The sequence below is a fragment of the Setaria viridis genome, chromosome 8, assembly GCF_005286985.2.
Source record: "Setaria viridis chromosome 8, Setaria_viridis_v4.0, whole genome shotgun sequence".
In the NCBI taxonomy this organism is placed as follows: Eukaryota; Viridiplantae; Streptophyta; class Magnoliopsida; order Poales; family Poaceae; genus Setaria; species Setaria viridis.
Genome location: NC_048270.2, coordinates 40893714 through 40921092, shown reverse-complemented (window position 1 = coordinate 40921092; position 27379 = coordinate 40893714). Strand labels below are relative to the sequence as shown.

The 27379-nt window shown below is 43.7% G+C and overlaps 2 protein-coding genes and 1 pseudogene across 2 annotated transcripts; all 3 read right to left on the bottom strand.

Annotated features, from left to right (window-relative positions):
* Positions 1-5765: 5765 nt before the first annotated feature.
* LOC117833092 (disease resistance protein Pik-2) lies at positions 5766-10555 on the bottom strand. Its single transcript, XM_034712476.2, has 4 exons — positions 10338-10555; positions 9144-10119; positions 6543-8682; positions 5766-6225 (listed from the first exon to the last, which is right to left on the bottom strand). Exons 2-4 carry the CDS (start codon positions 10046-10048, stop codon positions 6193-6195), a joined length of 3078 nt encoding a protein of 1025 aa, XP_034568367.1. The 5' UTR covers positions 10049-10119; positions 10338-10555; the 3' UTR covers positions 5766-6192.
* Positions 10556-19038: 8483 nt separating this feature from the next.
* Positions 19039-20891, bottom strand: LOC140220335 (uncharacterized; annotated as a pseudogene).
* A 2775-nt stretch (positions 20892-23666) lies between these two features.
* Positions 23667-24737, bottom strand: LOC117834690 (E3 ubiquitin-protein ligase WAV3). The gene has a single exon (XM_034714219.1). The coding sequence runs from the start codon at positions 24735-24737 to the stop codon at positions 23667-23669; it is 1071 nt and encodes a 356-aa protein (XP_034570110.1).
* Between the last annotated feature and the right edge of the window lie 2642 nt (positions 24738-27379).

Genomic DNA, 27379 nt, shown 5'->3' with positions numbered 1-27379 from the left:
CCCGCGCAGACCCGCCGCCGCTCCCGGCCGCCGGCCGCTCCCGCGCGCCGCCGCTCCCGCCCGCCGCCGGCCCCCGGGATCGGGCGTGTGCAGGAAGAAGGGTGGGGAGGCAAATTGGAGGGGTAGCAACACAAGGGGCAAATATGACAATGTCCATCTCATTCAATGCTCATAAGCAAAGGTATCCAAACAGCTAGATTAAAAATAAGCAACTCCAAATAAGCAACTTCCAACACTCTATCCGCTTCCAAACAGGATCTAAAGCTTTGCAAGATTGATAAGCAGAGGTAGGTAGCCAAATTGACTTATACGAACCTTGCTGATTCAGCTCCTTGATTGTGCTTCAGATCGATCTCCCTGGGGAAGGGACTGGCGGTTGGTTGAGCTTGTAGGGCCATGTTTACTTCCCTCCAAACTTCCAACTTTGACACTATGCAAAAAGAAGATTTCCCATCACATCAAACTTGTGGTACATGTATGGAGTACTAAATGTAGACGAAATCAAAAACTAATTGCACAGTTTTGTTGTACTTTGCGATACGAATCTTTTGAGCCTAATTAGTCAATATTTGGATAATAATTCACAAATACAAACGAAACGCTACAGTTGCGCATTTATGGCAAAATGCCAATTTTGCCTATCCCAAATTGGGAAGTAAACAAGGCCTAGATCGACTTGCAGTTGCAGTGAATGGACTGGCGGCGGTACCAATAATTGGAGGCCGCTGCTCTGCTTGCTACCAAGGGCTATGATTGAGAGTGCATAATTTCCAAGGAATTTATTCTCAAGGGCTCCACACCACTGATTGATCGATCAGCTGTCTGCTAGGCTCTACACCACTAATTGACATAAAGCAGCAGGTGGCCCAGGATTCACGACAAGGCGTGCAAAAAAGCATCCTGCAGTGGCACCAATGTTATTCCACTGCATGGATGTGAGATATTTAGATCTCCTTTGGCAGAGCTTCTTCGCCGGCTTTTCCCGAAGCCCTGCCAAACAGGAGGACGTGAAACAGCCTCGTCGTCGGAGCCCCGCGTTTTGCGCTGAGACAAGCCAGAAGAGGGAGGAGGAGCCCAAAAAACAGGCTCCCATGGCTTCTCCTCCACGTTTCCCATCCTTGCCCTCGGTGGAGGGCCCGCGGCAGGCATAGGCCGCAGCAGGTAGCGCCAAGTGGCCAACCGTGGCTAGAGATGGGGAAGGTGGCCTGCGGCGGGGGCCGAGTGTGAAGATGGCCGGCGACGGGTGAAAGGGGTGGAGGCGGTCGGTGACGACCGACGAGCGCGAGAGGTGCGACAGCGACTGCAGAAGTTGCGCGGCCGACGTGAGGATGGGGCGGGCCGACCGGGGTGGCGAGAGGCTGTGGCTAACAGGCGGTGGGCAAGGTGGGAGGTGACGGTGGTCGGCACAGGGAGGTTGGGGTTGGCAGGATCGAGGGGGTGGGGTGAGTTGGGGGCGACAACGGTCGACGTGCGGACTGCGGAGAAGAGAACATGGAGGGCCGGTGAATGGATAAGGAAGTCGGGGAATGGATGAGAAAGATGGGAAATAAAGGAGAGAGAAAAAAGAATAGGAAGGGAAAAGGAAAAAAGAAAAATAAAAGAAGAGGGAAAAAAGTAAAAACCAGAGGTATTATGGATATTTAACCTTTCGAGACGCTGTTTTACCAAACGTTTTCTCAACTAGACAAGTTGGAGCTAAAAAAAACTGCACCACTAGAGAAGCCATAGCCATAGTGGAAACAGCCACAGCTGCAGCCTTACTAAATGAGCCCTTAGATAGGAGATTTGGAGCTTCACACCACTGATTGGTGAGGACTGTTTGGCAATAGGGTGTTAAAATTTAACACCCATCACATCGGATATTTGGATGCTAATTAGGAGTATTAAATATAGGCTAATTACAAAATTAATTGCATAGATGGAGTATAATTCGCAAGACGAATCTATTAAGCCTAATTAGTCTATGATCTGATAATGTGGTGCTACAGTAACCATTTGCTAATGATGGATTAATTAGTCTTAATAGATTCGTCTCGCGAATTAGCACAGCGTTCTGCAATTAGTTTATAATTAGCTCATGTTTAGTTCTACTAATTAGCATCCGAATATCCGAGGTGACACTCTTAAAGTCTAAGACCTCGTATCCAAACACCCCTGATTCAAATCATCACGGAAGAAACTAGCAGCATGTGTCTCTGTGCTTGCGTGGTCCGATACCTCTGTCCATGTACAACCAGAGCAGCAACAGAGCAGCAAGTCAAGTCTTCGGGGTCCCGCGTTCCTAGATTCCCTGTGCTCCTAGATTCATCTCCATGCCACATGGAGTGTCTGGGAAAGGGGTGACACGCAACTGTGATCCCTGCAGGTTGGCATGGTAACGGCACGCACTTCCGAAGTTAGGGGGTGTTTGGCACATGAGGCTAAACTTCAACCCTTATCATATCGGATGTTTGGACACTAATTAGAAGGTATTTGATACATCCTAGTTTAGTACCTATTATATCGGATCTTTGGATACTAATTAGGAGTATTAAATATAATCTAATTATAAAACTAATTGTACAGATGGAGTCTAATTCGCGAGATGAATCTATTAAGCCTAATTAGTCCATGTTTTGACAATGTGGTCCTACAGTAACCATTTGCTAATGATGAATTAATTAGGCTTAATAGATTCATCTCGCGAATTAGTATAGGGGTTCTGCAGTTAGTTTTATAATTAACTCATGTTTAGTCCTCCTAATTAGCGTCCGAACATTCGATGTGACCCTCCTAAAGTTTAGTGCCTCGTATCCAAACATCCCGTTAGGAGTATTAAACATAGGCTAATAACAAAACTATTTGCACAACCTCTAGGCTAAATCGCGAGATGAATCTATTAAGCTTAATTAGTTCATGATTTGACAATGTCGTGCTACAATAACCATTCGTTAATGATGGATTAATTAGACTTAATAGATTCATATCGAGATTTAGCCTAGGGGTTCTGCAATTAGTTTTGTAATTAGCTCATGTTTAGTCCTCCTAATTAGTATCCGAACATCCGATGTGACAGGACTAAAGTTTAGCCTCTAGCATCCCAATGTCCACTTAAGGTATGTTTGATTTACCTGTAATTTTTGAGTTTTTCTAAAAAGCTGCTGCTGTTTTTTTGAAAAACTAACACTACCTTTTTAGAAGATGTGTTTAGTTTTTTAGCTCAGAAAGCTACAAGGTTTTCAGTTTTATATATAAACTCAATTTCTATGGACTACCAGCTTTTCGAAAACGGCATGAGAAATTCAGTATTTGTTTGTTCTAACTTTTCACGTCGAGAAGCTGCCTGGAATCTCAAACAAATAGTCCCAAGCAAAGAAGACCGTCAAAGCTATGAAGTTCGTGGCACGCGAGCGCTATATTTTTAGCTGCCACAAAACAAGCTTTCGACTTTGTTATACCCATCAGCCATTGGAAAACTTCTAGGATCGCTCCAATTTTTTCTATACAGGAAAACTAAAAGTCTTTATCAAAATAGATGAATGAAGAGCCAAGTACGTGCCCCGTATCTCAACTCTGAATTCCAATATACAAAAAGAAAAGTCTGGTGCCTGAACTCCGCCTGTGGTTCCAGCTACTTATTTTTATAGCACCTGTCACATTAAATGATTAGATACTAATTAGGAGTATTACACGTAGACTATCTATAAAGAACTCATTTACGGTACACAATACTACTACTTAGTAGTATATAATATATATAAGACTTAAATGTTCATAATCGATTTAGTAATTATTACATAATATTTCAAACGGTCACATTAAATGATTAGATACTAATTAGAAGTGTGTTCACATTAAATGATTAGATACTAATTAGGAGTATTACACGTAGACTATCTATAAAGAACTCATTTACGGTACACAAAACTACTACTTAGTATATATAAGACTTAAATGTTCGTAATCGATTTAGTAATTATTACATAATATTTCAAACGGAATGGACTTTTAAACTTTATACTAGTGTCAAAAATAAAATTTTAGTGATGTCATTGATCTTCTTTTACTATGATACTCTTATACTACCTATACTATTCAGGCATACTACCTATACTACAGCTTAAGGTTTTAGTAGTATACAATTAATCTCAACCTTCGGATCCTTACATACGAGTCCTTTTCGAACAGTAGTACAAGGTAGTATTGTGTACCATAAAAGACCTCATTTACAAAGCCCATTACACATATGGAGGCTAAACCGCGAGACGAATCTATTAAGCCTAATTAATCCATCATTAGCAAATGTGTACTGTCAAATCATGGACTAATTAATTAGTCTTAATAGATTCGTCTTGCCGCTTAGGCTCCATGTGTGCAATTAGTTTTATAATTAACTCATATTTAATCCTCTTAATTAGCCTCTGAATATTCGATATGACACGAGCTAAACTTTAGCTCGAGGAACCAACATCCGGGTGGCGAAGAATATACAGGTAACACACGAGTCGAGAAGGTCACGAGGATGAATGGAGCACCCAACCAAAAGAAAAAGGAAGAAGCCGAGCAGGGCAGGGCAGAGTGCATCAGTGGCAAGCAGCCAAGCAGCGGAGACTTCGAGTCGAGTTCACACCAAAGTGTCGGCACAACCGCACAAGGCGCAGCCTCTGGACGAAGGGCCAAGGCGAGCTTTCGCTTCAGCTTATCAGTCACTAAATAGTGTTTTTCTCTTACAATAAATCAGTCGTTTCAGCTTTTCAGCCGGCTTATAAGTTCAGCCGAACAGGCCGTATAAAGCTGCTGCCCTGCTCACACTGACTGCTAATTCATGGTGGCCACTATCCAGCTGTACAGACAAGTTACTGCAAGTAATTAGGAGTATTAAATATAGATTAATTACAAAACTAATTGCATAGAGGAAGACTAATTTATGAGATGAATCTATTAAACCTAATTAGTTCATAGTTTGACAATGCGCAGTAACCATTTGCTAATGATGGATTAATTAGGCTTAATAGATTTGTCTCGCTGTTTAGCATCCATTTGTGCCATCAGTTTTATAATGAACTCATATTTAGTTCTCCCAATTAACCTCCGAATATTCGATATGACATGAACTAAATTTTAGCTTAGGATTTAAACACGTGTGACTGCAGGCAATTCATTGTTGCCACAGGCTGTTGATGTCATCAATCTGCAGCAGCCAGCGCGAGGGAGGTACTGTTGATGGCATCTACTCCCCCGTGAGCTGAGATTCATCCTTAGCTTGTTACCACTTTTTACCAGTTTACCATCCATGTTGCAGAATGACCACTTTCACAACACTTTTACCAGTTTACCATCTATGTACAGTCATCTTCGATTATTGTAGGTTTGTTCTGCAGAAAATGAACATTTTGCTTCATTACTGTAAGTTTACCATGCATATAAAGTATAAAACTGTAGTTGACATCCTCAAGTTTTAACAAAGTTTATTTATATGTTAGGCACGAGGACTCATGTGCATCTTGCATGGGCCGCGGCCCATCTTCTGAATCATCCATGGCCCACTCTCCCTGCCCAAGCAAAGAAAGACCATGCAGCTATGCATCTGAGGACCCTGGGCAGGGCGACGACACTGACCAGGAAGCATGAAGAAGGAAAGAAAAGGGAGGAGATTAGGGCATATATCCTCATGTTCGCGAGTAGGCTCTGTACGGCCCACTCAGAGGACGTACTCGGATATGATCAGGACATGAAGACTGCGTCGCAGGGTAACCTAGTCGACATGGACTCCTGAAGGCTAGTCGTAATGCATAAGGAAACTACTCTACCAAGTTAGAGTAGTACTATGTAACTGTATTCGATTCGGACTCCACCCTGTAACTCTGCTCCCCCGACTATAAAAGGGCGGGCAGGAACCCCTCCAAAAGATCAGAACACAACTCAATTGCATACAACACACAAGACGTAGGTATTACGCGATCTAGTGGCCCGAACCTGTCTAAATCGCGTTCCCTATGTCACCATCGACTCCTTGATTCTCGACGACCCCACCGCACAAAACACCGCCTCGAGTACCCTTGGCAGGTTGCCGAGTATAAAATACCGACAGTCTCCACCTGGTAGCAATAAAAATATTGTGCACACGATATTTAAAATGCGCCACAAATTCAGGCATATCAAACCAAATATGTGCCAAGTAACATGCACTGCCACCATTCCAGGATGCTGAAATTAACTCCTCCCACCGAACAAGCCAAGCTTAACCTGTGTGAGGCACGTCATGAAAAATAAAAATCTGTTTAGTACAAGAGAAGTTGCACGCCGACATTAATTAGTCACCGGAAACGGAACTCAACCACAAGAACGGATATATGTACGTATGTAAATACTAAATATCAAATGTAATATATAAAATACTACCGGACAATATATAGACACACACACAAGGTAGTCTCTCCATTCCAAATTGTAGGTCGTTTTAGCATACGTAGGTTCATAGCTTTTGGTATTCATCTATATATACACTATGTCTTGAAACATACTGCAAACTATATATGAATCTAGAAATGCCATGCACGTACCTCTTTGTCGTCTTGGTCTGTAGATTGTGCCATCATGTTATGTTCATTGCGTTGTTGGAGTTTGATTATGGGCCGGTTGGAATGGAGTTGTACTGCGTTCCTCAGCTCAGCTTCTACCTTCTCCACGTCATCAGCAGAGGCACCCTCACAATTGACAGCTATTTTGACACTGCGAAGCGAAGGGAGGCACTCCAGCCCGAGATCACCACAGCCACTGTTTCCATCCTTATATAAGGCCCTGACGGGAACGTCAAAGTGAAGCATTTGGAGGTTCGGCATCACGGACGGTGGTGCTATTGATCTGTTGTACTCATTCTTTGTTTTGGAACCAAAGGCTATAGCACCCATCCCATTCCATATGCTAAACGAAACACCAGTGGAGTCCTCATTGAGCACCAACTGGACCATCCAGCCATATAACCAACAGTATCTCAACTTCTTGAAGAAGCCATCGACCGCAGTAATATTAGCTACAGTTGCCATGCAAGCCATCGATGATGGCCGAGCCGTCGATGATGGCCGAGCTGTTGACAACAAGAGGAAACAAAGCTCTGGCAACCCACCTAAGTTTCGCAGACTTGACTGGTCCATGTGATCCACATGCAATGACAAGTAGCGGAGGACGGGGAGATGCGCGGGACTAATCCATGATGGCAACTGACGGAATGGTATAGAACCTAAACCCAAATGCCTGAGATGCCGCGGAAACACCACTCTGCCCCACTCCCTCGTTGCGGCTTTACCATTATAATTTGCTAGTTCCAGATGCTCGAGTTTGTGGAGATTACCTAGTGAATGCACTAGATCTGATTGCATCATCCCTTTCCAACGACCAACATAAATGTGGAGCACCCTGACTTCGCTATGGTTGCTAATGTCCTTAATAAATTGCCGATGGGACTCCTCATCTAGGTTATCAATACGTATACGCAGGTACTCTAATGATGTCACCTTCCTCAGGAACGACCCATCCGGTGCGCATGTACCGTTGAATGTGTCACCACGTAGGCAGACCAACTGCGTTAACCGGCAAACACCCGATGGCAGTACCCATATGCGAGAACCTTCCAAGTCAAGTATCTGTAGAAACTTAAGTTTTCCTATTTCTTCCGGGAGCTCACGAATACCATTTGTATTTCGTAGACCAAGATACCTCAAATGAAGTAGATTTCCAAGGTGCTTAAGACCTTGCCAGCCTTGCCAAGGTACTGTGCATCCCTCTAAATCTAGCACTCGCATGAATTTAAAGCTTGGATGCAAGACCCAACTATCAATATTACACCTACAGGCAAGCAATGACCTCACTTGTGCCATGTCCATGTGATCGTCCTGCTGAGTTTGCTTCATAATTCTATTCTGGTGAGCTAACCTGCGCACCCTGTTCTGATGTGGTGATGTTCCTTCATCATCATTTGTGATAGTCACAAAGTTTTCTTTATATGACAAGTCACGGATGAGATCAAGCACCATGTCATGAACTCGACAACCCCATACATCATAATGACTTAAGCCCATGTCATCTGACTCGACCTCCTGAATCATGCTTCTATTTACGAGCTGATTGAAGTATTCCTCTCCCTGCTGAAACAAGCTGGTTCCTCTTCTCTTTTTCACGAAACCTTCAGCTATCCATTTCCATATCAAAGAATCTTTCTCAATCTCATAGTCTTCTGGATACACACTTAGATACAATAAGCAAGTCCTTAGATAAGAAGGTAGATTATAGTAGCTAAGAGACAATATCCACTCAGTATCATCTACTTGCTGGTTACCCTTACCATGATAGAAACCAGGAGAGTTGCAGATAGCAAACCAATCTTCTTTTGATTTACCCACCAACAAACTGGCCATTGTGATGATAGCTAATGGTACACCACCACATTTTTTCAGAATCTTTTCAGATGCCGCAGCAGGGTGATTAGCAGGATATTCACCATTAACACCAAACAACCTCATTTTGAATAATTTCTCTGAGTGGTCAGGGGAAAGTGTGCGTAGCTCGTAAACCTCCTCCCTGCTGGCTACATCTCGATTGCGAGTAGTTGTGATTACTCTACTTCCAGTGCCATTGTTAACCAAAGCTGATTTTAATATGTTCCAAGTTGTTATGTCCCACACATCATCAATAACGATGAAGTACCTAGCAACATGACAGTACAGATCAATACTCAAAGTTGATAAACTGTTGAGCATGTATAAAAGAAAAGAAGAGTGACAAAGTATAGAATAAAATCTTAAAAATGCTAGCAAAAATTTACTAATGTAATGTATTTTATTAGCTGAAATCTACTCAATATTTATGATCTTGATGTAAATATTTTAGTTTATAAAGTAAACATTATCTTTATAAACACAGGAGAGTTTTATCTGCAATAGAGTCTCATTCCTTAAAGTTCAATTGTTTTAGTATAATGATAGATAGCATATCAGGGAGTAACTTTAAATGTCTACATCCAGTAGATAGCATATCAAAGACTACATTGGAATAGTCTGTGGCTACTACGATATAGTTAAGGAATAGCTTAGATAACAATTTGTGATATGCTTAGACAATAGTATTGATGTGATATGCTTGTCATCTAGCTACTAATCAATGCATACCTTTTGTTTTGGAGGAATTTTCGGAGTTCTCCAATGAGCAGGGATTGGTCCTTCACATTGTGAATGGCCGTGTATTCGTTTTTGTCGAGAAGGTACAATATGTTGCTCAAGACTTGCGCCAGGTCAGGTTTCCGACCAACGGAAAGAAAGGCTCTACAGTCATATCGTGATTGAAGCTCATCGTAAACCGCCTTGGCAAGAGTCGTCTTGCCCAGTCCCCCAACTCCAACCACAGAAACTATCTTCATCTTTCTGCTGTTGCTGCTGCTGCCAGAGACGTCAGAATCTCCATTGCCGTGAGACGCCGGCAAAAGCATGGCTTTTCTTTTCTTTTCTTTTCTTTTGAGATCAGGCAGAAGCATGGCTATGAGCTCCGCCCTTGGATTGTCGATGCCGATGAGCTGCGCCGCTTCTTTGTGCATGTCCGCAAGGCGAGGATCCGGCTTCGTGGCCGGGGCAGGCAGAGCCACCGGAACGAAGAACCTGTCACGGCGGTCAGCCACCTCCTGGAGTCGCTTCTTCATGGCCTCGATGGCGCCGGCCATGGTGTGGCGCTCCTTGCTCTTGTTGAACAAGTCGGCAATATTCTTGAGGAGACGTTTGAGTAGGCCATCCTTCTTCTCAGCTGGGGCGTCTACGTCGATACTGCTGACAAGGAAGGTGTCGAGGATGTCCTCCATGTCGTACGACGCCTCCCTGACCTTGCTAGCCCACAGCCGGACCTGGGGATGGAGCTGCTCTGGCGGCACCTCGCCCACCTCGCTGAGAGCCGTCTGCGCATACTCGAGCTCATCTTTCAGAAACTTGATTTGCTCAGGCAGGCCCTTCTGCAGCTTGTACTCCGCCTGGAGCAGCTCGCCGAGCTTGCCGATGACGCTGCCCACCGCCCCGGCCACAAGATCCATGCCTAGCTACTAGCTCTTGAGATGAAAAAATAAGCTTGGCATGTGCAGAGCTAATATAACAGGTTCAGCACCTGCAAGCATACAAAGACAGATCGAGAAAACATTAAGCAGGATTGATAGATAGATGTAGGGAGCCAAAGACACCCATGATTCAAGATTGATAAGCAGAGCTAGGTAGATTTCAGGCACAATCGATAAGCATGGATATGGGAAGCAAGACAAGAAAGAAAAATAAAGCTCTAGATGGATTGATAGGCAGAGCTAGGTAGCCAAATTGACTTATACGAACCTTTGCTGATTCAGCTCCTTGATTGTGCTTCAGATCGATCTCCCTAGGGAACAATAATGGATGGGCTTTGGTTGAGCTTGTACATCGACTTGCAGTTGCAGAGGACTGGCGGCGGTACCAATAAATGGAGGACTTGCTACCAAGGCCCTGTGACGCATGGAACCCATTGAGAGTGCATAATCTCAAAGGACTTTAATCTCAAGGGCTCCACACCACTGATTGATCAGCTGTCTGCTGGGCTCCACACCACTAATTCACACCAAAGTTAAGGCGTGCAAAAAAGCATGCTGCAGTGCTAGGCTCCACACCACTAATTCACACCAAAGTTAAGGCGTGCAAAAAAGCATGCTGCAGTGCTACCAAAGTATTGTTATGAACGACGTATAGAAATATGGAGTAAAGAATCAAGCCACAGAGGAGACACACGATTTAACATGGAAAACCCCTCCGATGTGAAGGGGAAAAACCACGGGCACCAGCCAGCAACAATCTCACTATCTCAAAAGTTTTGGGTTACACGCCTATGACGGCTTACAAGAGAATCAAGTCTCCACGAAACCCTAGCAAGGGTGTATATACCGCCCCCCGCACCCCCCGAGCACAGGGGCGAGACCTGATGGGCCGGCTTCAGACTCTGCTACGCTCCGGCCCAAGCCTCCGGCGACGGGCTTCCGCTTCGCTCCATCAGAAGCCCGGTCTATATCCTGGAGTGAATTTGGAACAACTCCAACAAGTATAGGCTAGCACCAGTGCAAGGTTTTATAGGAGTTTCATGCACATTAATTATCTGCACATCAGCTTTTGTGATGATGTGGTAAGAAATGGAGATGATGTGGTAAGAAATGGAAAAGGAGAGAGGTACTACCAGTTTCGTCCCGATGAAACGAGGTAAGCACCGTTACCAAGGAACCTGAGCCTTCGGTACGCGGACGACACCCGCACTGGGGCGGTCTTCGTTTCTTCCGCCGGATCTGGTGCGCACTGAAGAAAACCTCCCGCCCGCGCCTCCCGCCCTCCCGCGCGCTCCTGCCTGCGCCCAACGCCCTCCCGCGCACTCCCGCCCTCCCCCGACGATGGCGACTCGGGAGAAGAGGAAGCGGAAGGCGCCGCCGCCGCCGACTCCTGGATTCACAAATCCCTGGTAAGGTTCTTCTGCATCTTCGGCTTATCCTCGTTCCATGCTTTGTAGTTGTTATCTAGGTTTGTCATCTGCATCATTGGAGATAACTGATGGCACTGCTGGTGGAGGTACTCCATTAACTGGTACTAACTGTTAGATTTGATTAAAGATTTGACTTTCTGGGATAAGAGGAACTGAATTAGATTTGTCTAGGTTAAGTATAATGACGAGGAACTGAATTAATTTATTCATTATAAGCATCTAACAATCAGGTTAAAACAATATCAGGCATCCATGATGCACGAGGCAATATGTGGATAAGACATGAAAAAGAATATCAGTTTCAGTATATTGGTCCATTGTGAATTATTCTGGGTTAGCAAATTGTCAGATCTCTGATGCATGGACCAATATGTTTGTTCTTAGAAACTGAGGCTCTGAGTAAGTCCATTTTATCAGTGAATACCAGCTGCTGCCTTTGCTTTAGTAACTGAATATAAATATGCAGTTCTTTAATTTTCTTAGACTGGCTTCTAAGCTTGATAGTGACAGATATTTTCTGCATTGTGCTCTAAATGTTTGGTCTTGGTAGTGACAGATATTTGTGAAGCATCATAGCTTGTTTGTTTTGTTCAAATTCATTCTCCACTACTGTGATGAATAATCTTAGCTGTTGGTGTAGCTAATTTGTCCACAAATAATTATTCTATACAATTAGCATGGAGGAGTTGCTCATAGATGGCCTGTAGGTTGATTAGTTTTTCTGTCCTGCTTGTGGTGCCTGGTTATTTTTCTGAGGTATTGACAACCACCAGAATAGAATAGAAGCCATTTTCTGAGGTATTGTTCCCAATGAACAGTACAGTTTGGGTTGTTTTAACCAAAGAAATAAAATGAGGCACCACTTTGAGACATGCTGAAAAACAGCATTGGGGAAAGTTTGGGCATCTAAGGTGTGTTCTGGGGCGTTATTCATTTCAGTGGTACGTATGAATGTATGATAAACAAGTAACAGTCTAACAGATAATTGGGCTTATGTTAGTCTTGTGGGGCTGCTCATTCAGAGTCTGTCAACGAAAAGAGCCTGATCCTTCATGTATTTATATTTCAGGGCAGGTTATGTTAATATGTTACAACAACCACCATTTGCCGCACCTGACCAAAATTTCCATCTCGTTGGGCGTACTAATAACTTTGTACCAATTTCTCCGTCACCGCCACCACTGGCACAAGAACAATCCACAAGAGCAATTCCACATCAAGTCTCCATTAACATTGATGGCAACTCCGGTGTCGAGGCAAGTAGGACAGCAAAGAGAAGGCATTGGTCGCATGAAGAGGAAGTTCGATTGGTAATAGTGTCATTCTTGCTGTTCTAGTTTCTTGTTGTAGGCGAGTAGGACAGCAAAGAGAAGTTCCTTTTCATAATTATTTCTAATTTCTTGTTGTAGGTGAGTGCATGGCTGAACAATTCTAATGACCCAATAAGAGCGAATGACAAGAAATATGATAGTTTTTGGAAGGATATCGCTGAAGAGTTCAACAAGAACGCAGCACCAGGTCGTGAAAGGGACACAAATCAACTGAAGATTCATACAGACCGAGCATCCAATTGGGAGAGATGCAGCCAAAGAAAGCAAAAGACACAATAGCAAGTGCAAGATGGAAGAGGTGATTGAAGGATTTGCAATCTTAGGAGGCAATATAGACAAGATAGTTGCGGTTACTCAAGAGCGTAAGCAGGAGCGTGCGAAGACAACAGAGGCACATCTTGAAATCTCATAATGAGACTGAAGGCAGCACAAGAGGAAAAGGAAGCAAAAATGCTTCAAGTCTATGATTCATTGCTTCACCAAGACACTAGTCAAATGACAGAAGAATCAAAGGCTAGAAGAGAGAAGACACTGGCGATGATGGAGAAGAAACTTTTCAGTAACAACGATGAAGTGTGAAGTATTTTTGTTCTACCTGTGTACGGTCTTTACAAGGTGTGGTACAATTTATTCATCTATATATTACCTGTCAGTGTCATATGATGCAGTTGTGGCAACTTATGCGAAGTTAGGCTTGTCACAGAATGTCCCCTGCTGAGTATATATAGGATTCCCTGTGGTTGATTTGAATAAACTGCTTATAGCTGATTGAAATTTGTGTATTTCTGCAGCATTGGGAGCAACCTTTACTGGTGAGGAGGCAAAAGCAGATGCCTCAAGTGCTTCCAAAATTTAAGGTGCTCCTGTGTGAGCTTCTTGGTCAAGGGGAATTTAGTAGTAGTTGATGAGCTACATTTTTTATGACAATTCCTTAACATCAGTGAGATTGGTGGCGATCTTAGTTCGTTGGCCTTTGTTGCTTGTTCATTTTGAAGGGGCTGTTTCTCTTATATTTGTTAGCTTGACCATCAGGTCCTGTTCTATCAGGCCTGTCTCGACCCCTGCATTGTCCAGTTCTATGAATAATGTATACTGCAGTACTTCAGCTTGCAATTTTATATGAACGTTGCCATCCAAAAATGACATTGCCATAACAGTATGGCCATATGAAATAAGTTTTCCTGAACACGCCATATGAAATTGAAACACTGCAATTTAATTTGATCTGCGTTTTCCCCTACATAATTTTTGTGTAGTTCAGTATCTTTTGTCTTGAAATTGGTTGGGTGACCAATGAAGTAAGTTTTTACTACAACACTCAACTACCATCTTGATTTCAGCTATAGTTGTATGATTATTCTGCTAGGCATATACTGGAACAAAGTGGCAACAAACCATGCAATTCGTGCTGATTCTTCTTCTTCAGATTTCGCATCCTCTGGTTCTCCAGTAACACCAGGATCACCGACCATGCATTCATGTACACATGATGAAAGACTGGCCAATGTTCAGTTTAGATTCTTCAGAGTTCAGAGCTTATTTCTTGAATAAATACTTCAGGACAGACGCACGTGTAGTGCGATGGTAGACCATGTCTGGGCTGTTCCCCAATCCGACTCTTATTTGGACCTGTACTGTTGTTTCATGGTGAACCATAGCTGTTGACTGAAACAGATGCTTCCCTTGAACGACAACAAGTAGCTGAACAGATATATGAAAGCAGATATTCAGATGTTTCTCTGTTATTTCGTTTTGCTTTGTGAGCGATTATACGTTTTTGACATATCTGTGGTTGCTGAATATCATATTTGAAGTAACAATACAAGTGGCTACATAATCACATGAAACACTTGATCACAACCTCATGTAACTAATAAATGCTGAGGACAGCCTAGGAAACTGTGCATTGAAACCGTGCACCGGGACTCCCTGTTAGTCCCACTGGGACTAGCCTAAGGCCTTGTTTAGTTACCCCAAAATTCCAACTTTGGCACTATGCAAAAAGAAGATTCACGTCACATCAAACTTACGGTACATGCATGGAGTACTAAATGTAGACGAAATAAAAAACTAATTGCATAATTTGGTTGTACTTTGCAAGACGAATCTTTATAAACACAGGAGAGTTTTATCTACAATGGTGTCTCATTCCATAGAGTTCAATTGTTTTAGTATAATGATAGATAGCATATCAGGGAGTAACATTAAACGAAGAAGCATACCGACGGGCATTTGCAGGAAACCGTCGCGCACCTTTTTAATTCCCCGAGAGGGCTGTAAACGCTCGGCCATTCAATTTTTCTCTCGGCAAAAAATACGTATCTAGTAGTGGCTGTACCATGCAAACAAAAACTGTAGCTGGACAGCGACTTATCCATGGGCTGCGGCCCATCTACTGAAACATACATGGCCCATTTTCCAGGCACAAGCAAAACAAAGATCAAGGCTACCATGGCAGCAGCCTGCTGGGAAGAAAGGGAAGCATCGGATGTGGTTTAATAGTAGGTACTCCCTGATGACTCACCACCGCAGTCGCTAATAAATTACAGCAAATAAACTCCGTCCTTTCAAGACTCTAAAAGGTCGTCTAGGGCCACATGATTGCTCATACACGAAATAATGATAAATAGAATCCATGATCAAAGAAACAATTAGAAAATGTGATGATGTAGATGACGAGCAAGACTTTGATGTCAGAGTGAGTAATAATTACTAAATAAGAATACCAACTCTCTCTAGTTTAGTCCTTTTAACAAGTGAAAGTCCACAGCTCCTTGTTTTTTTCTTTGCGTGACTTGCCAATCAGGGACAAATCTAGCACCAATCTCGATTAATGAGCATATTTATAAATATTGTTACCACGATTGTTTCTAGGACAGATCCAGCCTACTAGTTGTACTATATAATTACAAGTCCGAATGCCAGCTAATACTACTACATACTCCCTCTCCCTCTGTCCACATATTAAATATAAGCATTTTAGGAGATTGAAATGATATGGTTTTCAATATACTACTTTGATCATTGATACATATGAAAGTAAAATATTTCAAATAGAAAGAGTTACATATTACGATAGTTGTTTCAAGATGAACTAGTAATATCATTTATACGTTACTAATTTTATAATTTTTTCTATTGATAGTCATGGTTAAAAAAGTTGATTCCTGAGAAACTCTGAAATACTTATATTTGTGCACCAAGGGAGTACCTACTACTCCCTCCGTTCCAAATTATAAGTCATTCCAACTTTCTTGGAGAGTCAAAGTATCTCAAATTTAACCAGATTTATAAAATAAAGTACTAACATTCATGATACCAAATAAGTATCATTAGTTTCTCGTTAAATATATTTTCATATTATATCTATTCGGTGCCATAAACCTTTGTGCTATAATTTTGGTCAAACATAAAATGATTTGACTCCCTTATATATAATTTGGAATGGAGGGAGTATTAAGTTCCCTGTCAGTTGGGCCTTATCTTATGTACAATGCATTCCGTCAGGAAAACTTCATCATCACAAGCTGTTTAGAGTAACATGGAAGCTAATGATGTGGCACGGAACAGATAGATATGAGATGCCCTTGAAGAAACATTAGACAATGCGAGTATGACGATGTAGCTAGTGGTTAGCTTAGCTAGTATAATACAGATCCCATCCCAAAATACAAGTCCACACGCTCTTCCCAAAATACACCAATTAATATATACAGTACCAGTCTGTAAATTGCATATGCAAAGTTGCAACGTTGCAGTGTCTAGTTGGCCACATGATCACGGGTGGCCTCGACTGGAACTCCGGATAGACGCCCACGAATAGACATTATAACAACTAGACTCGACGGTGACCAAGACTTTGCAGTATGTTATAATCTACAGATCTAATCGCATTGATTACCGAAAAAGACAGGACTAGTCTCTCAAACAAACACGATCAATTAACAGGCTGTTTGGCACCACTATGAGAGCTTGGGCATGTTTTAGTGCACAGTTAGCAATACTAAGAACTTAACTATCGCTGCTGGGTGTCACGAGGATGGAACTCCTCTAGCATGTAAGAAAACTTTCCATTCTTTCTCCTCATAATGACCTTGCTAAGTAAGCTAAATTATTGATGTGGCATACAATTTAATGCCCATGAAACTTCTATAAAACCTTCCATTGAGATTTGCCTTACATGATCACTATATAACGAAAACTAAGGAAGGATAATTTGTCGGTTGGTTACCAATTGGAGAGAAATTAAAAGAGGTTGATCATGTAACTAATTAGAATTTCGATTTGCATCCCTATGACTGTCACTAGCCACGTTGATTGCTTGATCGAGGCATCTATATATACTTCTTTGACAAATCATCCTTTATGTAATAATAGATTGATGGTGACTTTCGTATCGATTTCATTGTTCAAACTAATTTTATGTCCTAATTTGCGTCTTGCAATTCAGATTGGATTTGTCCTCTAAATTGATCATTACCATCACCTAGAGTCAGCAAAGAAATTCTGAAAGCATCCAAGCATTACCATCACCTAGAGCAGAGAAAGCGACCTCGTAATTTTTAAAATTTTAGTTGACTTGCTGCCTTCCTTATATAAGTTCTTCTATCATTGCGCTCAGTGAAGCTATTAATGCTTTCTCATTAACGACTCAATTGCTTCGTCATGAGTGTGCCAAGTCACGCAACTCCGGATTGATTAATAAAAATCAACTAGTTCAAGACTCGAGGACTCCACCCAATGCATGCACCTGCACACCATTAATGTAGCTTCTTTGCAACAAGAAGATGGAACTCAAACGAAAATAAAAGCACTTGGCTGTCCAGCGCATGCTTGGTTCTCACCCACCGTTTGCCAAACCACATGGTCACTACGGATACAGCCAGGGGCACTCGGCCAAGATCCAAAAACACTCGGCCAAGAGCACATGGCATAGATTCGTTGCATACCCATCAGGGAACATTAACATTTGGAACCATTCTAGTATCTCCCTCCTTTGGCCCTCGTCAGGACGAAATCAGCCTTAGGCTTTCTCCATGACTTGCCGGCTCTGGGAGGCGCCATGTCTTGTTTTGGTCTATCGCATAACCTCGCTTGGTCCACTCTAGCTTTAACGTTATCCTTGTCTTATCAGGAATGTCCATGATTGTACCAAAAAATTGCCTCGGCGATATTCTTTTTAGTGTGCATTACATCAATGTTATGTGGAAGAAGGTCATCAGAATAGGGGAGGTTCCACAAGCACAACTTCTAAGTCCAGGCATGTTGATCGCCATATCCCACAAAACCACCTTCTTGTTTATTGACCTCGAGAGCGTCTAACTGAGGATGAACCGCGGCTCCTATCATCATCTGTGGTGCAGGGTTTTTAACTACGTCATTTTTTTATAAAGTTCTTGATGTCTCGTCTGAATGGATGGTCAGGAGGGAGGAATTGTCGATGTTTGTCGAACAAAGAATACTTGCCAACCTTCTTCAACCAAATGAACTTCAAAGACGCCTTGCATACTGGGCATGGGAACCTCCCGTGAACACACCAACCGCAGAATATTTCATATGCCGGCAAGTCATGCAGGAAGTATTGGTACCAAACATGCATTTTGAAGTTTGTCTTTGTAGCTCGATCGTATGTCCATACCCCTTCCTCCCAAGCATGAACCAATTCATCAATCAAAGGCTCCATGTACACACTCATATTATTCCCTGGGTGTTCTAGAATTATAAACGACAAGAATATGTTCTGTCGTTGAAAGAGGACGTCAGGGGGGAGATTGAGGGGGATAACAAACATGGGCCAACAAGTGTACGGGGCAGCCACCATTCCATAAGGATTGAACCCATCTCTTACCAGCGCAACACGTGCATTATGAGCCTCTAGAGCTTTCTCATGATAAATCACATCAAACCTTGTCCAAGCTTCACCATCAGATGGATGTACCATCTTCTCAGGATTGTATCGACGTCCATTTTTGTGCCATGTCATCTGTTCCATGGATTCCTTAGTCACGTAAACCTGTTGGATCCTTGGTATGATAGGAAGGTACCGTAGGATCTTCACGGGGATTGCGAGCTACCTCTTCTGACCATCACCAGAGTCTACCTCCAGGAACCTAGACGATTCACACTTTACATGACTAAGGAATCATAAGTGCTTTGCTTCCGCATGTTCTTTCCTAAATAAGATGCATCCCTTGGGACAAGCATGTATCTACTCGTATGGCATCTTAAGTGCACGAAGGAGTTTCTGTGCCTCATACATGCTCTTTGGCAAGATGTGACCATCCGGGAGCAGGCTGCCAAAAACTGTCAGCATAACATCGAAGGCGTCTCGACCAAGCTAAACTGGGACTTCACAGCCATTAGGTGTGCAATGGCATCCAGTTGAGAAACCTTGGTATGCCCATGAAGCGGTTGTTGTGCCACAGACAACATGTCGTAATACACCTTTGCGGTAGCCTCTGGCTCCTCCTCCCTATGCCCTTCATCGAAGTATGCTTCATGATAGTCATTTAACATGTCTCCTACCCCAGCATCATCATCATATTCCTTGATGCGTTGTCTCACGACCTCGTCTCTCCCACGATCAGCTTCACCATAGAAGATCCAACTGGTATAGTCTGCTATAAATCCATTCTTAACACGATGTTTACCCATGACCAGCTTGGTTTGCCAACGCATGTTTGCACATTTGCTACATGGACACCAAGTGACACGTGCTCCTTTAACCCTTGCAAATGCCCATTCCAAGAAAGCATCGGTCTTGTCAATCCATTCATTGGTCAACGAAGTCTGACTAGAGCGGTTCGTGTACATCCACTCATGGTCATCCGACCTCTAGCATATCAGCGAGTAATATAAAAAATCACGTTGCATCTACACGTTCCTATACTGTCTAATAGGTGAAGATAGGTCCTAATCCCACCCGAGGATGTGTAAATAAGGTTAGTTTCCACGACCTACTCTGATCCGAGATAGAATTTCGGCAGCACCTCCCCGTTGTTCTCCAAATACACGTCCTTGCAGGGAGATTGTGTATCCGGAGAACAACAGGGAGATGCTGCTGAAACTCTATCACGGATCGGAGTAGAGCATGGAAACTAACCCCACCTACACATCCTCGGGCTGTCCAAAAAATGTGGACAATTCAAAATAGATACGATTATAGATATGCAAAGATCTACATATTTCTAACCATATCTCTTTCGAATGGGAGACGCCTAGCTAGGTTACGTGATATACAAACATCATACGGAAATAGAGGTGTAGGTTGCCTCACCTTACTGTCCTGCAAAGTGACGAGTCGAGGATGGTAAAGTAGCCTCTCCTGAAAAAAAAACATAATAGTGTCAAAGTCTAAATTTCGCCAGCACCTCCCCTGCACGATGAGGTTTCCAAAACCTACAACAAATGCAACGGCACGATGGCCGACAACCACATCCACAGCAAACAAACGGCACGATGGCCGACAACCACATACAGCTCTTATACCTTGCAAAACGATGGCAAGTCGAAGGTGTGGGGTGGTGGGAGAGCAAGGCGGAACCAGGCGGCAGGGCGGGGCAGGGAGCGGGGACAAAAACCTGCAAGTTTATAAACCATTTTCACTTGGATGCAAGAAAAGGAAGCTAGGCAGTTACTACTATTGTTTCAGAAAAGAGGTCAAGTATACAGTTAGCAACGATCTTTCCATTCTGGAAAAAGGAATTCTCCTCAACCTCTCTTTCATTTTAGGTCACATTTGTGCTCGAGTGGACACTCATAAACACTAGATGAAATGTTAAATGTTTAAACAGTGAACTAGAAAACTAGAATTCCTATTCTATTTATATAATCTAATTCCTATTCTATTTCTCTTATCTAATTCCTATTCTATTTCCCTAATCTAATTCCTATTCTATTTCTCTAATCTAATTCCTATTCTATTTCTTGCAGGGGTGCTGGGGCTAAAACCATCAAACCTGGCAGCGAGAGGCGGGAGGGGGTCCCCGGGCGGCGGTGGGGGAGGCCCCGGGCGGTGGCAGGGGTCCCTGGGGGCGTCCCCGATGGCAGCGGGTGGGGCATCCTAGCGGCGGCAGTTCCCGAGGCCACAGGGTGGGAGCGGGGACCCGGGGTGGTGGCGGGAGGCGGCTCCCGGGACGGCGGCTGGGGCCACGGGGTGGCGGCGGGGGTTTTGGGCGTGTGCGTGGCGTACTTGTGTGCGTGCGTGAGACTGGGCGAGCGTGAGTGTATGCGTGAGGGGGTGCGGCCATGTTTGAAAAAAAAGGGTTTCCCGAGTGCGAGATCTCGAACACTCGGGAAACTCTTTTTTTTATTTTTTTTCCAATTCTGAAATGGTAAAATACTGCACTGTGGGGCCAGGTTAGGCACTTTGCCAAGTGCCGTCGAGGAAACACTCGGCAAACAAACACTTTGCCGAGTGCATGCATCCTTTTTCCATAACGTGTTTTACTAATATTTTTTCAATGTACTTTGAAAATACCTCGTCAAATTCACTCAACAATGCATATTTGATTATTCTACTAATATTATTCCATTATTTCATGCACTTATAGCTCAAATTTAATTTATATCAATTAAAATTCTATAATTGCAGTTAATAAATTAAAATTATCAAACGGATCCAAAAAATTTCCAAAATTTCACATGAATCTATCTATGCTGTCTATTGCCTATACAAAAAGTTTTGAAGTCAAACCCCAGTTGAACCGTCACTTGGACTCCAAATCTTACCGGATCCTTCTCAACTCTACGATTCTTCTTCGGAGATGCTTCGGTTTGTAAACATCATACATGACAAATTGTGCAAAACCTTCTAAATTTTTTACCACAGCCTCCACATATGATATCATGAGATCTTGACTAATCTTGTGATTCTCAGACTTCGTTTGCTTTTTTTAGAATTTAGAAACCATTCAGTCACACGTTCGTGGTCGTGTTGCCTCAACAAAATGTTCGAAATTTCGTTTCAATTCCTGGGTAAGGGCCCAAAATGGACTCAATAACATGAATATAATTTTTCCACTCATTTTATTCCATTATTTGAATCACTTGCAGTTCAAAATTGACTTATACCGAAAAATTCCGCTAAATGCAATAAATTAATTAAATATAGCAAACAGATCGAGAAATATACCAAATCATTGCATGTAGAACCACATGTTGTATGTGGAGAGTAGAAAAAGTTTGGAGGGCAGGAGAGGAAAAAAATTATTAGTTTGCTGAGTGCCAATAAACAACACTCGGCAAAAGGATAACTTTGCCGAGTGCCAATAAAAAATACTCGGCAAACCTTGTTTTTGCCGAGTGTCTCTAACGGACACTCGGCAAAGTTCTAACGGCAGGGCAGCCCACCGACGGCCGTCGTATGGCCGTCGCACGTGCGGCGCACGTGCCTATCCTTTGCCGAGTGTTTGATGTTAGCGAGTGTTTCATTAAAGTTTGCTGAGTGTTTTCTTTGAAGCACTCGGCAAAGTGGGGTTTTGCCGAGTGCTATGGTTTTGCCGAGTGTTTCATTGAACACACTAGGTAAACGGGTTCTTTGCCGAGTGCCTGATGGAATGCACTTGGCAAACCCTTAGGCACTCGGCAATTATTCTGTTTCCGGTAGTGGGTAAAAAAGACTGGGCAGGTGTTTGGTTGGTGTGCTCAGTACCAGCTGCCCCATGCAAAACAGGTGATTTCAGATTGTGGTGCGCCACACTGCGGCGTGGCAAACCAAGGCTGCCAACCAAGCACGCCCAAAGTGCTCGAGGGCTTTCTGTGGAGCCAATGGTGAAAACTATCACCACCGGTTCATAATTGGAGCCAGCGGTGATGTAAGTTTTCAACGCCGGTTCTATCACCTATTATGTCTATCTATAGTCTTAACCGGCACTTGAATCGGTGGTGATGGCCCGGCCTGTTTGTGATAGCAACTTCTGTAGTAGTGGCTGCTCCAGGGATATGACCCCCGGAACCTATAAGATGGGCCCATATGGCAACCAAAGGTTATAGCTAGGCTAACCTAGGCATCTGATGCATGGCACATGTTGGTAATACCTTAGGACATCCAAAAATAGGGATATATTCTAGTTGGGGATTATATTTGGCAAGCGCCTGCTGTAACCAAATCAGATCTTGTATCTTATATCCGACTAGGAGATAGATCATGCCGACTTGTAATCTTCTGGACTACACAAGGCTGAGTTACCATGAGGCTTCCTGTCCGGTGATACCCTCCGAAGAAAGCTAGACCCCTTGGTGGGAGCTAGTGCTGACATTTGTCAAAGTTAGAAAAATTTAACTTAGGATAAAGCTAAAGTCACTAATAATTTAGAACATAGAGAATACATGCATGTTATCTACGGGGCATTTCATGATGCAGAGAGCAGGGACCCAATTTGCAGACTTGAGGCTTTAACTTGTAAACCGTGCTTGTAGCAGGTAGATTACATTGCGTTCAACTTGCACGGTGCTTGGCCTTCTCCTTCTTCGGAGCTCCTCTGTACGCAGCATATATAATATATGTATGTATATATATATATATATATATATATATATATATATATATATATATATATATATATATATGATGTTTTATCTTCAATCCAATCCAATCCAATCCAATTCAATTCAATTCAAGAAAACCAGTTACAATAACTTAGACAAGGTAGACAGTTGAAATCAAAACGACGACTGTGCGCTCGGAAAGAGTGCTCATTATTCGACAAATGTGTGTGGCACCTCGATACCATGTTTGGGGTGACAATCCTTCTCGATATGGCTGGCCTGCAGCACCTCGATACCGTTACTGAACGGGTTGGCCTACAATGATCTCCTGCCGGCTTCATATCCTCATCAGCGGACGGCACTGCCGCGGTGCGGCCTTCTCGAAATCTTTGGCTTGCTCGAGGAAGGTGTCGGATCTTGTGTGTACGCGTGCGCGGTCATCTGGAGCAGCTCGGTGCGGAGCCTGTTCAGCACAATCTGGCAGTCGTCCTGCACGTCGTTGACGTCCTTGCCATCCGTGAGCACAATCGCCTGCCTTATGGCGTCGTCGCGCCGCCCGTCAATATCGGCCTCCAGCTGCCACCGCCTGACATCTGGAGATGGGGTCTCCGTGCGCCGTATACTGATGTCCTGGGGGACTTGGAGAGCTCGCGTCCTACCCTGGGCGGTGAAGCTGTGCTGGGTTGTGCCGATTAGCGCGTCGTACTCGTACTCCGTCTCCATGGTTTCCATGAGCGTGAGGTTGATGACGACCCTGCGCCTTTCTCCGGCGGAAAGCCTGCCGAAATTGATGGTGATCATGCCGGAGACGGCGTCGCTGATCGCCGTGTATTCGGTGCCGAGTGCCACCTCCATGGCGTGCACCTCCGGCGGCTGTCCTAAGTCAAAGTACTCCTCGCTGGCATTGGGCATGATGATCAGCTCCACGTCCTGCGCGACCACGGTGAGGAGGCCGGGAAGCAGCTGCGAGAAGGACCGGTTGTGCGCGGAGCTGTAGATCCCGAACGGTGATTTCTCGGCGATGTCGCTCATCAGCCTGTGGTCCGTACCCCTGCCAAAGCCGAACGTGTTGATGGCCACGTAACAAGGGTCGACCTGCCTGGCGTCGCCGGAGGTTTGGTGGCCATCGGACAAGAGGAAGATGTCGGCCATGCGGGCCTTGCGGTGGACGCGGTCGGCGATCACAGCCAGCCCGGTCTCGAGACCTGACTGGATGTTGGGTCCTCCGTTGTTGGCCTGCTGCAGGCCGTGGACGAGAGCCTTGAGGGCGTCTTGGGCAGCCGGGGTCATGCATCGTAGCGGGCTGAGCCTGGTGGCGACGTCGGAGAAGGTGACGATGGAGAGACGGTCCACGGGGGTGAGCTTCGTTATCACGAACAGCATGGCCTCCTTCATGTATTCCATCTTCTTGCCGTACATCCTGCTGCTGACGTCCAAATTTTGGGTAACGAGACGGTATTACCTAGATTGGTATTAGGAGGCTCATCGTCGTTGAACCCCATCACTTGAGCCTCTGGCTGCTGCGACCTACGACTAGTAAGGAGAGAGAGAGAGAGATCAAACGAATAGCAGAGCACAACTTCATATAGCACATCTAGTGTTCTCTCTGTCCTAAGACTCGGTTGAAGTCCATGAATAAGATAATTTATTAAAAAACAATATCTGCCCTACGGTTACATCCTGTTTCAATGACATAAACTTAGTCTTCCTAAAATTATTACAGAAAATAAACGTTCATAGATTTTAGGTAGAATGTTAACTACTTGAGGGCAGGTCGCATCGGGTGCGGTTATACAACACCAGAGGCGACAGATTCGTAGGCATCACCTAAAGGAGCGCTGCACTAATCAATATTTTAATGGGTCGTATCTCAGCTTAAGTGCGTGTGGGCGTGAACAACCCGCGTGATAAACATATGCATGCAGAGGAAATCAAACAAACTAACTGACATCATCGTGTCCTAAAAATTTCATAGGCCTAAAGAAAACATAGATTGCTAACCGAATATCCAAATTAAATTCCGATTGTACCATTATGTTTCTTTTGACAATATCTTTAAAACAAAATCATGCTTGACTATTTGGCTGATTTTTTTAAAAAATATTTTTTAGATATTAAATATTAATTTTGATTACTACGAATAAATTTTTGAACACTAAGAACAAATGATTGTTTCATACGAACAAACTATTAAATGTGACGAACAAATGACTATATATAGCGGACAAAATATGAACGTAACATACTTTGAATAAATACATCCCGCCCTTTTTAGAGCATTTAAAAATATAGGTTTTTTAAAAATTTTCTTTAATTTAAACATACGTTCCTAGAAACATGTTCTTGAAATAGTCTCGTACCATTGTGGAGTACCACATCAGTATAAGGATGAGTTGGATCCCAAAACGATGGTTAAGGGACTATATTGGCTGATGTAAAAGTTGTAGGATGAACTTGATCCTCAGCGAAACATTGAGGGATCAAAATATCTATTTTGCCTTTTGGACCGGAGTAGTGTCGTTAAGGCTATTCTTAGTGGGAGTTTTATGGTCATGATTACTTAGAGTGACACATCATCTAAAAATGTTTGAAACTAGGATGAAACACCTCCCCTCAATGCATAATTTTATTTCTTGTTGTTTTCTAGGCTATATGCAAGGCACAAGCTGTCTAGGAAATAATTTTAGCACCTCATGAAACCCATTTCACCTCTCTCTTCATTAATTCACTGCCACATTATCAAAAATGTTGATATGACAGTCTATTTAATTCCCATAAAACCTCCATTAAGAATGGCCTAAGAAGCATCGTTCCTACCTCCATTTATAACATCGGATTAAGTAGTGCAACTTGTCGGATTAAGTGGCGCAACTTGTCGATTAAGTAGTGCAACTTGTTCGGATTAAGTAGTGCAACTTGTTGATCCAGTCGCTAACTCCATTTTTAACTTGATAAAGAAGCAATTGAGTTATTACTAATCAAAATCCATTAATAGCTTGATTGGCGCAGAGATAGAGGAAAGGTACAAACCAGCCATTCAAGATCCACAATTCACGCAAACAAAATGTATACAAGGCGGGCAGCAAGTCAACCGAGGGTGGGTAGGTGGCGGTGGAAGAAGAAAAGGTCTTATCTTTTCCCCTGCGAAACGAAACTGTATTACGGTCCGTGTGTAACCTATGGTATTGATCGGTAATTTCTCCACAATTCCGTGTACTGGCGAGATGGGACCGAGGGAGCCACGGGCGCCAGCCGCGCACACCAGCGGGAGGCCGCGGGCACCGGCCGCCCGCACTGGCTGCACGCACCTTGCTTGAGGCACGCTGCCGCCGGTTGCCTCCACCGTGCGGGGTCGCACACTGCCGCGATGCCTTACGCAGCGGCGCGGCCATGCCGCACCTCGAGAGCACAGCATATTGGTAGAAAATTGAGTATTAGTCCCGATCGGTAGGTTGTAAATATTCCGAAAAACTATCCGGGATAAAGCAATCAAGATAAAGGGGGGTTTTTTATCCCGGATCCCTCAGCCGGGACTAAAGACTCCCTTTTATCCTGGTTGGTAATACTAACCGGAACTAAAGGGGCTGCCACACCAGGCGCAGCCCCCACCCCCTTTTATCCTGGTTAGTAATACCAATCGGGATTCAAACCTACGACCTCAAGCCTCGCGCATAGCCTCCTTGCCATCACACCTACACACCACATATAACTATATAGGGGATGCAATCATTTTGTATTAACTCGTGAGGGACCTTTTTATCCCAGTTGGAAACACCAACCGGGATAAAAGACCCCAACGGGGATAAAATGGTTCCGAGGGCTTTAGCCCTTTTTCAGCCACCCGTGGGGGGCCCTTTTATCCCGGTTGGAGTTTTCAACCGAGATAAAAGATCTTATTTTATCCCGGTTGGTGTCGTGGGCTTTAGTCCCGGGTTGTAACACCAACCGTGATTAAAAGGGTGATATTTACTCCCGGTTGGTCTTACACCCAGGACTAAAGGTTCCCCCATGGGTGATTGATTTTTCACCCGGGACTAAAGGATCCTCTACGGATGGCTGAT

Excerpts from the sequence above, each read along its gene's own strand:
- LOC117834690 (XM_034714219.1), bottom strand. The coding sequence starts at position 24,737 with ATGTACGGCAAGAAGATGGAATACATGAAGGAGGCCATGCTGTTCGTG.
- LOC117833092 (XM_034712476.2), bottom strand. The coding sequence starts at position 10,048 with ATGGATCTTGTGGCCGGGGCGGTGGGCAGCGTCATCGGCAAGCTCGGC. Across the intron at positions 8,683-9,143 it reads AAATTCCTCCAAAACAAAAG|GTACTTCATCGTTATTGATG; the intron begins GTATGCATTGAT and ends TCATGTTGCTAG. Across the intron at positions 6,226-6,542 it reads CAGACCAAGACGACAAAGAG|GTTAAGCTTGGCTTGTTCGG; the intron begins GTACGTGCATGG and ends TGCCTCACACAG.